Source organism: Lupinus angustifolius, chromosome LG19 (assembly GCF_001865875.1).
Source record: "Lupinus angustifolius cultivar Tanjil chromosome LG19, LupAngTanjil_v1.0, whole genome shotgun sequence".
Taxonomy (NCBI): Eukaryota; Viridiplantae; Streptophyta; class Magnoliopsida; order Fabales; family Fabaceae; genus Lupinus; species Lupinus angustifolius.
The window spans coordinates 17,519,119-17,532,025 of NC_032027.1; the positions used below are offsets into that span (position 1 = coordinate 17,519,119).

Genomic DNA, 12,907 nt, shown 5'->3' on the forward strand with positions numbered 1-12,907 from the left:
ATCTCTATTACTTTAGAAGAGATTACTATTGATATTTAGTGACAACTTTGGCAGTCTTCAACACTCTTCACCATCTTATTAACTAATATTCTTATTTTCTTGTCATTGTTGTTGTCATGTGTCACTCTTCATCTTTTTTATGTGACAACTTATACAACCACCATCCCATCAAGGGGCGGTGATTGTCGTCATTGGATTAGTGGTGGTGATTGTGGTTGGGATGGTGATTGTGGTGGTCATCCAATGGATGATATAGTTGTGTTTATAAAGATTGAAGTAAAGATGATAGCAATGGATAGGATGAGAGTAATGGTCATTAGGGTGGTAGTGAAGGTGGAAGAGGGTATGATGTTGCTCAAGATACTTGGAGTGGTGATGATGATAGTCATCCAAAGTTGGTGGTTGCACTAGTGGTGTTTGAGGTTGATAATTGGAGTGGATGGTGGTAGCTGGAGCAGAAGTAGTACTCGTGACGACAATGTTAGTGGTTGTAGAGTGGTGGCTACGATGATAATTACAATCACAATGACGATAATGATGGCAACATCATTAGCTATGGGTCATTAGAGGATGTTAAAGTGATAATCACAGTGGTGGTGGTGCCGGCGATGGTAATTGGGAGGGGTGGCTCCGAGATGGTGATCATCAATGTTGTAGTGATGGGTGAAGGAGGTGTAGGCAGTGGCGATTGAGATGCCAATTTGGCGATACAATTTTCAAACTGAACTAAAAAATGAGAAACTTTTTTTATTGCTTTTGAAAATTAAAGTGCAATGGTTAAGATCAACACATGGATCATGCTCAGCATATGCATATATACCACACAAGATCAATGATAAGCTCCCAAAACCATGGATTCTAGTTTCCACATTAAGAATTTGTAAAATGCTTTGAGCAAATGCTCTTTTTGTGATATTTCAGCTTCATTTGGAAACTTATCAAACTTTCAAGGTTATAACCTGTTAACAGGATGCCTCAAAAAAAATTTGTTATCCCACAAAAGGTTGAACAAGAGTTTGGATTCGAAATTTGAAGCTTAGTTTTTTAACAATAACAAGTTGGAAGAGTTATTTAAACTTGAGCTCTAATTTGTGAGCCTTCACTTGTACAAATCATTTAACATGGGCGTGAAGTGAAATTCATGTACCATGGCATAACATTCTAACGAAATATCCCAACTCCAAAAAATACACACATAACCAATAGGTAACAACCCAGCCCTAATAAAACACCCAGTTCTGTTCACTACTACTATCATGATCAGTGAAAAAATTTCAGATGGCCATATATCACACCAACTATTATTAGCAAGTGATGTTAACGACGATGTTCTATAACATACCGTACAAAGGGAGCTCAAGCTTATCCCACGATTTCCCACTTGCACTGCAGAAGGAGCACAAACTTTGTTATCTAAGGAACAAGAACAATGACATACAATGGATGGATGTAAGTCAATGGAAAAAAACCGATTTTGTCAAATGGCCTCCTTTTAATCGGCTCAAACACAACAATGACAACACAACATTCATCTGAGGAAGAAAATCATGCACAGCTCAAAAGCCTACCTTTGTTTTGTGCAAACAAAGAAGAATAAACCTGTGAAACCGACATTAATAAAAAACACAATGCAAATAATTCGTTCTATTGTACTTACTAACAAAGTACAGAAACTGGTTATATACCAACCCCCAGTCGTGTGTGTATTAAATACACGTAACAATTCAGTCCGTACCTTAAGTCGTCAACAGCTTCTTGTTAGGAAGCTCGGAATTAGTCTCCTGGTATTTTCCGGACAGATATGTGAGCTAATAAAGGAACTCACTTTCTTGGAACATTCCTGCAATAATGTAACAGTTGACAACAAGCAAACAACGGATAGTATTGTGATTTTCTCCTCGATTATTGGCCAGTTATATAATGATCATCAGTACTACAATTTTAACCAAATCATGTGTCAAATAACACAATGCTCATCAAAAACTGACAACTGGGCAATGATTACCATAAATTCTGTAAGAGAAAACCCCTCATCATAGACATGTCTAAAGTTACACAATCGCATTATAATTTAAGACTCTGGATTCTCATCCAAACCCATAAAATTAGGCATACTACATGTTCTAAAAGCAGTATATTGTGGGGTCAAGCATCATAAAATTACGAAAAATTTGAATTAAAACCATCCTTAACAAACAAAACAGGAAGATAGGAATGATAAATAACCAGGCATTACAGGAACAAGTCCAATTAACCAAACACTAAGAGAATGCCTTTCTCTACTCTTCATCAGCATCCTTGTTTTTCTTTTTCTTATGCTTCTTTTCGCTCCGATCAGCTTTCCCTTCATCCTTTCCATTTGTTACTTCAGCAGCATTATCTTCATTCTCTTTGTCTTTTTTCTTCTTCTTTTTCTTCTCAGACTTGTCCACATCTGGTGAATCCTCTTCAACCTTTTCCTTCTTCTTCTTTTTCTTCTCAGACTTCTCTACAACTGGTGAATCATCTTCAACCTTGTCCTTCTTCTTTTTCTTCTCTTTTACACTTTTCTCCTCATCTGAAGCTGGAGCATCCCCATTCTCTTTATCCTTCTTTTTCTTCTTCTTCTTCTCTGACTTCTCTACTTCAGCCTCTTCATCTTGATCCGCTTTCACCTTCTTCTTAGCAGGAGGGGTAGCTAGGACATCACCACTTTCATCATTCTTCCTTTTGCGCCCTTCTCCATCTTCTCCCTTCTCAGCCTTCACATCTCCCACAGCCTTGCCTTCGGGAGCAGCAGCCAAACTAGCAACAACACTATCCCCACCCGTCGGCAAAACAACATTCCTGAGCCACTCTTGTGGAGTATCAGCAGTAGGCTTCCCACGCTTATCAAGCTTCCCTTCAGCAATCAACTTCTTCTTCAACGAAGCCTTGGGTCCCAAACCCCATTTCCTCGGATAAGTATCCCTATCCATGACAACCCTCTTGATCTTAGCAACCACACCATGATCACAAGTAGCCATAACAGCAGTAGTCATCTCAGCAATCCCAAGCGCAATAGCCTCACCTTTAGTAGTCATAAGCACAACCTCCTCCCCAACCTCAACATCATTCTCAAACCGAAGCAACCCCGGAATCATGAGCTTCGCACCATAGCATATAGCATTAACAGCAGAATCCTTAACAACCAACCTCTTATAACTAGTCAACAAAACCTCGAGCGGCATAACAACCCTCCTAAGATAAGTCTCATCCCTATAATTATCATAAACCCATTGAGCATCAATAACATCATGCATAGTTACCATATTATCCTTCTCACCCATAATCCCACTCCTAACCCTCCTAAGCTCTTGCATATGAGCACCCACACCAAGAACCAAACCCAAATGAACACACATTGTCCTAACATAAGTACCAGCCTCACACGAAATCCAAAACACAACCAAATGCTTATCAGCATCATACTCAAGCAACTTACTCTCATAAATAGTCCTAATCCTGAGCTGTCTCTTAACCGCCGATATAAGCGGAGGACGCTGGAAAACAGCTCCAGTAAGCGTCTCGAGAGCACGCGCCACTTTCGCGACATCCGGGACCGCAGAATGAAGCCGAGCAATACAAACATATTCCTTCCCAGCTCCCTGCTGAGACTTAACCAACCGCGTAGCCCGATCAATACAGACAATTAAATTACCAGTAACCTTAGGATCAAGAGTACCGCTGTGACCGGTTTTCTCGACACGAATAATTCGCTTGATCCATGCAACAACCTCGTGAGAGGAAGGGTTAGCGGGCTTGTCGAGATTGATAACACCGTATTTCAGGTATTCAGCAATGGGTCGTTTCAATGGTGAGTAACCGGAAGGGAGAGGAGTGTAGTGACCGGTACGAACGTTGAGACGGTCATAGTTTTTCAACAGGATTGGCCAATTCGAAGTGTCGATTGAAGGAGTGAAGCTTTGGGGTTTGATCGTGAAATCATCGATGGAATCGGATTTGTCGCTTGATTTCTTCTTCTTCTTCGTGGAATCGGTGAGGGACATGGTTTTTTAGGGTTAGGGTTTTAGGAAACACAAAATGGAGGCTCAGAATAATAACACTCAAGTGAAAGTGAAGTGTGAGGGTTTTAGGTTTTAGGTTTTGAAGTACTTATTAAAAGCGCGCCGTTTGTGTATTTGTAAAACCCTAATAACTCTATCATTCATATATCCAAGCCCAATTGTGAAGGCCCAAAACCACTATTTTCTTTTTTTAATCAAGTAGGGTTTGATTGTTTTTTTACTATTGGTTGATTATTTGTTCAATATTCTCATTAATAAGGTGTGATAGTTTTTTTATATTACTCGCACTTTTATTTTTTTTGCTAAAAAATTAATCTATTTCAAAATTCGTGGATGCTCCTCTCAATAAGGTTGATAGTTTAACATGTATAATCAAATTTCTTATCTTCTGTGTTTCATTTTCATTGATATTGCTTCTTATTCTTCCTTATCCATTGTCTATTCTCTCTGCTTATTGAGTCTTATAAAAAAATTGTCATTTTTTTATTATCTAAGGTATCTACTTATCAATTCTTATTAAGGATGATAAAAATATCTGACTCATTATTACACGTAAAAATACTTGCAACATACACTCAAAATAATAACTTATGAGTGAGAACAATTAATGTACGCCTCTGTGGGTATCCACGTATTTATAAATTTATATTTTAGTTAAATATTTTATATATATTATAATTTTTTATTATTATTTTAAGATTATATATTATCTACTCTATTATTATTTCATACCAAATTTGAGTGAATGGATTATAATCATAAATTTCTCATATCATAACTTATTATTTAGTAATAATTATTTTTATATATTGATTATTACAAAATATATATATATATATATATATATATAATTAAAATTGAAAATATGTTGGGTACACTACCCACTGCCCGTATAGATGCACATAAACAATACAAGCATGGGCATAGGTAAACACTACTCGTGTTCGTATGACCCAATTGTCATCCTTAGTTCTTGTAATAAAGTCATTTTTATTTTTGTATCACTGACAAGCGATGATGCAGCAACAAATGACAACAACCACAATATGACAAAACATAACAACAAAGATGTGGTGGCTCGTTGCTTGTTCTTTTATTGAGTGAGGGGACTATGATTCGTGAGAACTTATTTCATCGAGTTTATTTCATCAAAGAGGAAGGAAGTTACTTCCTTAATGAAATAATCAAAATTGGATAGGTTCAATGTGTTGTCATTATATTATTCAGCGTCTCTAAATATGGTGAATACGAATTTTCTCTTTCATTTATCATTTTAATTTTGTTTAGGTTGAGAACATGTCAACATCATTATTAACAACATCAGAATTAAGGATCACAATCGGTGTCGATGAATTTTAGTAGTGCATAGGGATGGCAAGTAGTTTGGTTAAGTTTGGGTAGTGCATTAATTGGACCCACCCCGTTGCTTTATTTTTGGACTCAGACCTGTCCTAGACCCATGCTGAAACTCGTTGGGTCTGCTACCAACGGGCCCTTGGATACCCAACGGATCTATGAATACCCACAAATTAAAAAATATTAAAAATAATTTCCAGTAATTTATGTAATTGTGTATCTGTTTACTATAATCTGATATGTGACTTAGATAATCAACAAGAGAAAAATTATAAAAAATAATTTAAAGTTTTAAACATATTTTAAATTGTCTACTTCAACATTATGACATAAAATTGTTTAATAAGAAATGTTCAATCAACATAGTATTATATTACATATATCAATTAACAACATAACATCACATTACTACTTAAACATTATTGTTTAACAACATATCAATTATATTTACGTATTAACAATATAACATTATGGATTAACAATATATAAGATCCACATATTCCACATCTTAGCCATCAATTCTAGGGAAATCTAATGGTACAGATTTACTCATTAATGCAAACCATTGGATTTCCCTAGAATTGATAGGTAAGATGGTGATTAAGTTGTTTAAACTTACTCATAGAGTAAGTGGTCTCCTCCCACATATATATGTATGAAGGAATAGCGAGTTCGAGTACCCATGGATCTGTGTACCTCATTGTCGGACTCAGACCCATCCAACGACGAGTCTTCAAATCTCGGGTCTTATTATCCATAATCCGAAAACACAAACTCAAACTCAACCCGTTGTGGATATTTTTTGTGGATACCCACTGATCCGGGTACCCATTGTCATCCCTAATAATGCACTATGCATACCACCCTAGCGCTCGACTTGAACCCGAGTGAATATCTGGTGGGTCTGCTTCCCTTAGCTACTTAGGCACCCAACTTATCCACGAGCATCCAAAATTTTTAGAAAATATCAAAAATAATTATGTTGTTTTTCCTATAATATTATATGTTATTTTAGACAATTAAAATGAGAAAAATATATTAGAAAACATGATTTTAACCCAGTTTGAAATGTTGATTAATCATAATTTAAATTGTCCATTAAATACAATTTCTTTTATTCAAACAAATAATAAGATATTGATTTAGTAGTGTAAGATTTCATTGGATCATGAGAAATCATAATAATCCATTAGTCAAAATGTTGATTCCTATGAGCGACACTTGTTAGAGGACAATTAAACATCTGAAAGAGATTAATTCCTTAAACATATGGTAATTGGATAACATTGGTTATACCAAAAAAACTAACATAAAAAACAAAATCATTACTTCAATATTATAATGAAAATTTACCTATAATTTATTTACCAAGAATTTTTGAATCAATATAACATTACATCATAGTTAAGGATTAACAATTTAACATTGTTGCTTAGTAACCAAACAACATATTTATGATTTGTGAATTATCATGATATTACAATTATGAATTACTAATATAACATTAAAATTATGATAATACACTTTTATATATATATATATATATTTAGGAATTGCGAACTTGTGTGTCATGATATTCTAGAGTCTCGTTACTTTGTTACTCAAGACCTATTGAACAATGACTTTCAAAATCTTCAATTATAATTACAATGAGTCCAAAAATATGGATACACACTTACTCGGTTATAAATATAACCAACGAGTATCATGACTACCATCCGAAAATATGGATCCGGGTACTCTTTGTCCTCCCTAGTTGAACTATATAAACCCAAAATCAAAAAAGAAAAGAAAAGAACTAATGGGCTAAAAAGTAAAAACACTTCAATATATTTGGTGAGATTATGACATTGACTAATGATTTTGTAGGAAGAGAGTGATAAACGCAGTAATGGCGTCTCGTTCATTGTTCATCTCTCTCAGACGGTAACTCAAACTCCTCCATCTTCTTCCTTCACTCCTTTTCAACAATCAACTATCTCAATTTCTATACTTTATTTTTCTATTCAATTTTGAATCATAATTTCACCTTCTTAATCCCTTTAATTCAATTATATGCAAGTTCCAAACTTTCATTTCCCTTTTCGTATTTTCTCAATACCCAATAAGTTTGAAATTACTAAAATGTCCTGATATTGATGCATCATTCAATTTGGTTCTTATGATTAAAAAAAAATATATAGAGATTTGTGGTATATGACTTTTCACACATAGTTAATTTCATTCCCTTGAAAACCCTATAACATTTTTTGAAAAAATATGTTTATACTACACCTTGTTTTTTCGGTGCAGAAGGTGTAGAGAGATATAAGAAGAGAACTGAGAGATAGAAGGGAAGATAAGTTGTAGATGGTGGTGTAGGAAAAAAGTTCTAAGAATTTCATTACTCAATTTTCTTGTTATGGACCAAATTCATTGAAAATGTGCAATGTGAGAGACTAAATTTATGTTTTGTAATTGCGGGCACGGCATTAACCGATTGTGTCAATTTTAGGGATCAAATTGATGTTATTGCCTATTGCTAGTTTTGCTCACTGATGCTGACCCAATTGCAATTGGTGTGATCCTGTAATGCAGATGTATTAGTAGCAATTATGTGTATCAGCCAAGATTTATGTCTTCGGGTGCTGTGAGTAGTGATTTTGTTGATGAATCTTCGAGTTCTGTGGTGGAAGATGGCGATGATCTCAAAAGCAGAATTTTGAGGCTAAGGCTCCCTAAGCGAAGTGCTACCAACATTCTTCAAAAATGGGTGTTAGAAGGAAATCCTCCGATTACGGCACCTCAGCTTAGGGATATATCCAAAGACCTCAGAAGATCTCAGCGTTACAAACATGCTCTTGAGGTTTGTCCCTTTCTTTCCTTTATCATAGCATTTTTTAGGTGCTTGACATGAAAATGGGTTAAAATAGAGTAATACATGAATGTAGTTTTGTAACTTTTAGCTCCAGGATTACTTTTAGCGGCATTTTAGCTCGCCAATATCAATATGCAAAAGGACAAAGCTTAGGTGTTGTTCTCTCGGTGCTGCTTTCGATTTGGACATAATATATAACATTTTATACATGTTGTATTTTTATTGGAAAATAGCACCATGAGCACCTAAATAACAACACCAACTTTTGAAAAGTGTTTTAGAGTTGAAAAGAATGAAATAACTATGGACGGCTACCTAGCAGAAGGAAATGGAAATATGCAAGGTTAAGGTTGTATTTCATTAATGTCCAAAAACTATAGAAAACAGAGTTTATGTTGTTGTTAAACACCTTTGAACCTCTTCAGATTTTCGCTTTGGAACAGCAACAACTGTTTTTTCCTTAAAAAATACTCTGAACCAAACACCCTCTGCTTTATACAAACTTAGTGGATGTTATTCTTTTAAAAATGAAGCACATATTATATTAACAAATTTAAGCATTTTTTGAATTTTCACTCGTGACTATTAGTAGTTCTGTAAGGTTCTGAAGAATTATTTCAGTTTAATGATTCCTGTAATGCCTATAATTGTTAAAGTGAAGGGTCTCCTGATGGTGTTCAGTAATGCACTAAGTAGGGCCTTTGGTACATCTCAGCACATACGCTGGCCATCACTAGTCACAACACTACAGAAATTTCCTGAAGTGAATAAATTTGAATCAATACCATTCAGTTATTCTTGGCTGGTTTTTCTGATTCAGTTTAGTTTCTTTGATTAGTCTGCCCCAAAAAATTGTGGATTTCAACCCATTTCAGTTTGAGTAGTTTTGCAAAATTTTCTAGTAATGATATTGCGTCGGACTTGGAAAGCTTTATTGTGAATGACTTTCTTTTTTCCTATTGGATGATCTATGGCTTTTTAGTTTGTGACCAATGATGATTGCAGATATCAGAATGGATGGTTACCAATGAAGAATATGAGTTATCGGATTCCGACTATGTGGTTCGCATAGATTTGATGACCAAAGTTTTTGGCATTGATACTGCAGAGCGCTACTTTGAGAGTCTACCTCTTGCTGCAAAGACAAAAGAAACTTATACAGCCCTCCTCCATTCTTATGCAGGAGCAAAATTGACTGAAAAGGCCGAGGAACTTTACCAAAGGATAAAGGATTCAGACCTCTCCTTTGACGCCCTTACTTACAACGAAATGATGACTCTATACATGTCAGTCGGGCAGGTTGAAAAGGTGCCTTTAGTTGTTGAAGAACTGAAACAACAAAATGTTGCCCCCGATATCTTCACTTACAACCTATGGATAAGTTCATGTGCTTCTACTCTTAACATTGATGAAGTTAGAAGGATTCTCGATGAAATGAGTTGCGAGGCTGGTTCTAATGAAAGTTGGATAAGATATTTGAACCTTGCCAATATATATGTCACTGTAGGTCATCTTGATAATGCAGGTGCCACTGCGATAGTTGAGACGGAAAAAAGGATCACTCAAAGTCAATGGATAACGTATGACTTCTTAATCATTCTATATGCTGGGTTGGGAAGTAGGGATAAAATTGATCAGATATGGAATTCCTTGAGAATGACCAAACAGAAAATGACTAGCAGGAACTATATCAGTGTTCTTTCTTCGTATCTGATGCTTGGCCATACGAAAGAAGCCAGTGAAGTCATTGATCAATGGATACACTCAACTACGACAAATTTTGATATCGTTGCATGTGACAGGATTATGGCTGCATTTACGGACATCGGGTTAACTGAAGTAGCCAACAATTTGAATATGATTCTCATCGAGAAGAACGTCAATCCAGGAAATAATTAACTAGGAGTTCTTTAAGCGTAAATCTTTTACGCGGTTTACTGATTTGAGATCCATGTAAAACCGATATTTCAAAATAATTGTCATACTGGTATCTAATACGTGTCACATCGGATTCATTGATACAGCCTTCAGAAGGGAATTTAGTTTGTATTTGTATTTTGCACTGCTTTTATGGATGTCTAAGAATCCATTGCTTTTAAGTTCTAACTTTATCATTATATACATTGCCCTTGGCTATCATTTTTGGTGTTGTGAGAGCCTTAGGTCTTCTCATCTTTCTGATAATGTATCTGTAATGCTACTGTGATGATCAAACTTGAAAGGTTTTGCCATGCACACTTGTGCAATGAGCACCCAAACATAGAAGAATCATCATTTTTCATCTCAAATACTTTTCTATTACAATTGATGTTATTAGAGAATTTTCATTCCTAGGACACTATTGCTTTAATTAGTTTGGTTGTGATAGTGCAAAGCAAATCAAGTGTGTTCTTCATTGTAACATAAAACAAAAATCTTCATTATCCATTTTCATCAATGAACTGGTGTGGCCCAATACAACCTAAAAAAAATGAAGATGCCTTGAAAAAGAAAATAATAACATCAATAGTGTTGTATGCATAATTCAATTTCTACTTCTTTTCTTATAACAAATAAATTATCTTTATCTCACTTATTTTTCATCTTTTATCTCTACATATACCAAAAAAGTTATTTAAAAATCAAAGACGAACTAAAATTTGTCACATATTAATTGCCAAAATAATATTTTTGTAATAAACAGCAAGAAACCATTTTTTCTCCATACCCACATATATGTTGAGAATTTAAGTCTACTATCTATGCATTATCAATACAAAGATTTTACACAGTCAGTATATTATCCACTATTCATTTGTATTATTATTTTTTGAATAGTTAAGGATGATAAAATATAAATGACAAATAATAGAACGATAATGTATAAAACTCATACACTATCAGTGCATACATTTTTTCCTCCTGAAAATATAATTTAGAGAGTCTCATAAATTCCTAAAGTAGACAGAACACATGCCAACATTTGGCCTTATGGAATGAAAGTTGATGAGCTTGACAGATACTAATGAATAGAAACAACAATGTATGGACCTTATTTCAAATGATTGCCTAAATAATCACCATATCAACATACCCTTTCTCAATATATGCATGCATAGTATATGTTGTAGCATTTAACATTGATGTTTGAGATTACTCAAGTATGTAACAATAATTTAGTTTCTTTCATTTTCACTTAAGTTGGTTCCATAAATGGCAAAATTTGACTATGAACTATAAATCTAAATTCTAAGTCTAATGGAATGTGGATGTCAAAAATTAAAAGTAAAACATGCATGAACCCATACAATTGGTGGATTGAATGATTGGTTCAACTTGATACAAATTTCTAAGCCAGTTCATAATGCTAGAGTATACAATAGAAGAAATATATTATTGGGATTATGGGTCTTTAATGAATCATGCATAAGAAAATGGAATGGTTCTAGTTAAGGGTTGGGTATACTATGCTTGGTCAAAACCCAACAACCAATGGCAGATGCATGTGGAAGTAAGGGTTGGAGCCTACCCACCACAACTCCCACCACCTACCCACCACAACTCCCACCATGTACTTTGGGAAACGAGTGTAACTATTGTCTAGTATTGGAAAGTTCAGTATTTGAAGAGAGGAGAAAAATAATTTTTATTCGTTAGGTGTCATAATTTTCATTTAGTATTGGACTCTCCAATACTACCATAGAAGATACTCGTATTTAGAAAACACTCTTTCTTTCTTACCAACCAAGATATAGTTAGATTTATCTTAATATAGCTTATAGATTAAAGGTTGAAAATAAAAAAGATAAATGTTCCTTAGAAAATTAATCAATTCACCATTTATCAGTATGGTGTTACTCTTATCCTTAAAACATGTTCCATATAATTATCACCATTTTATAGTATTCACTCATATATTGATAAAATAAAAAGCAAAATAGAGAAAAGAAATAAGTAAATATTACATGCAACACATCAAAAAGCACTAATTCTTCTAGTTTGCAATTGTGATAAAAACTTAGCAGTAAGAACTAAGAATTCTGAATTTTATGTAGCTAGGTATTCTAACAAATAGTCAATAAATGTTAGTTGAATAAGCATAAAAGATATGAATGAGATAGATTTGATTGGTTGTTAGATTTATTTTCAGTGAAGTGAAACCAAAACCATCCATTTCTTGGGGACAATATTTGGAATGACAACCATGTAAAGTACAACTTGAAGTGACACAATCAAACATTGAATTTCCAACAATTCAAGTACAAAAGACACACCATAGTTACCTTGATGTAATTTATGAGCATATAGCCATATTCAAAGAAGAGGGTAAAAGTGTATACGCTGACAGCGTAAAATTCAACAATGATTAAAAATCAATGGTAAATGATATAATGATAGTATATAAAACTCATACAATGTCATTGCATACATTTTTTTCTGCACGAAGAAATGTACACCACAAAATGTTAATGTAATTTACAAAAGCTGTAACTCCTTTTAACCAATTTCTTACACTATGCATCTAATCACAAACAAGTTTATTGTGCACTTTTGACTTATCTCACCTTAACCATTCATTTTCAAAGACCAAAACATACCAAACAGTAAATGCATCATATGTGGATTTTGCCAATTATAGATGTTGGTACCACTATAGCCACAAGTCATA

The 12,907-nt window shown here is 34.3% G+C and overlaps 2 protein-coding genes across 3 annotated transcripts; one reads left to right on the forward strand and one right to left on the reverse strand.

Annotated features, from left to right (window-relative positions):
- On the reverse strand, nt 2,048-4,085 carry LOC109334424 (H/ACA ribonucleoprotein complex subunit 4-like). Of its 2 annotated transcripts, XM_019570197.1 has the most exons (2): nt 2,514-4,085; nt 2,048-2,462 (listed from the first exon to the last, which is right to left on the reverse strand). In XM_019570197.1, exons 1-2 carry the CDS (start codon nt 4,026-4,028, stop codon nt 2,280-2,282), a joined length of 1,698 nt encoding a protein of 565 aa, XP_019425742.1. In that variant the 5' UTR covers nt 4,029-4,085; the 3' UTR covers nt 2,048-2,279. The 2 variants fall into 2 exon arrangements, with proteins under 2 accessions (XP_019425742.1, XP_019425741.1); XM_019570196.1 differs by having other exon boundaries at nt 2,048-4,085.
- Nucleotides 7,247-10,469, forward strand: LOC109334517 (pentatricopeptide repeat-containing protein At5g09450, mitochondrial). The gene is made up of 3 exons (XM_019570337.1): nt 7,247-7,328; nt 7,980-8,247; nt 9,265-10,469. Exons 1-3 carry the CDS (start codon nt 7,294-7,296, stop codon nt 10,156-10,158), a joined length of 1,197 nt encoding a protein of 398 aa, XP_019425882.1. The 5' UTR covers nt 7,247-7,293; the 3' UTR covers nt 10,159-10,469.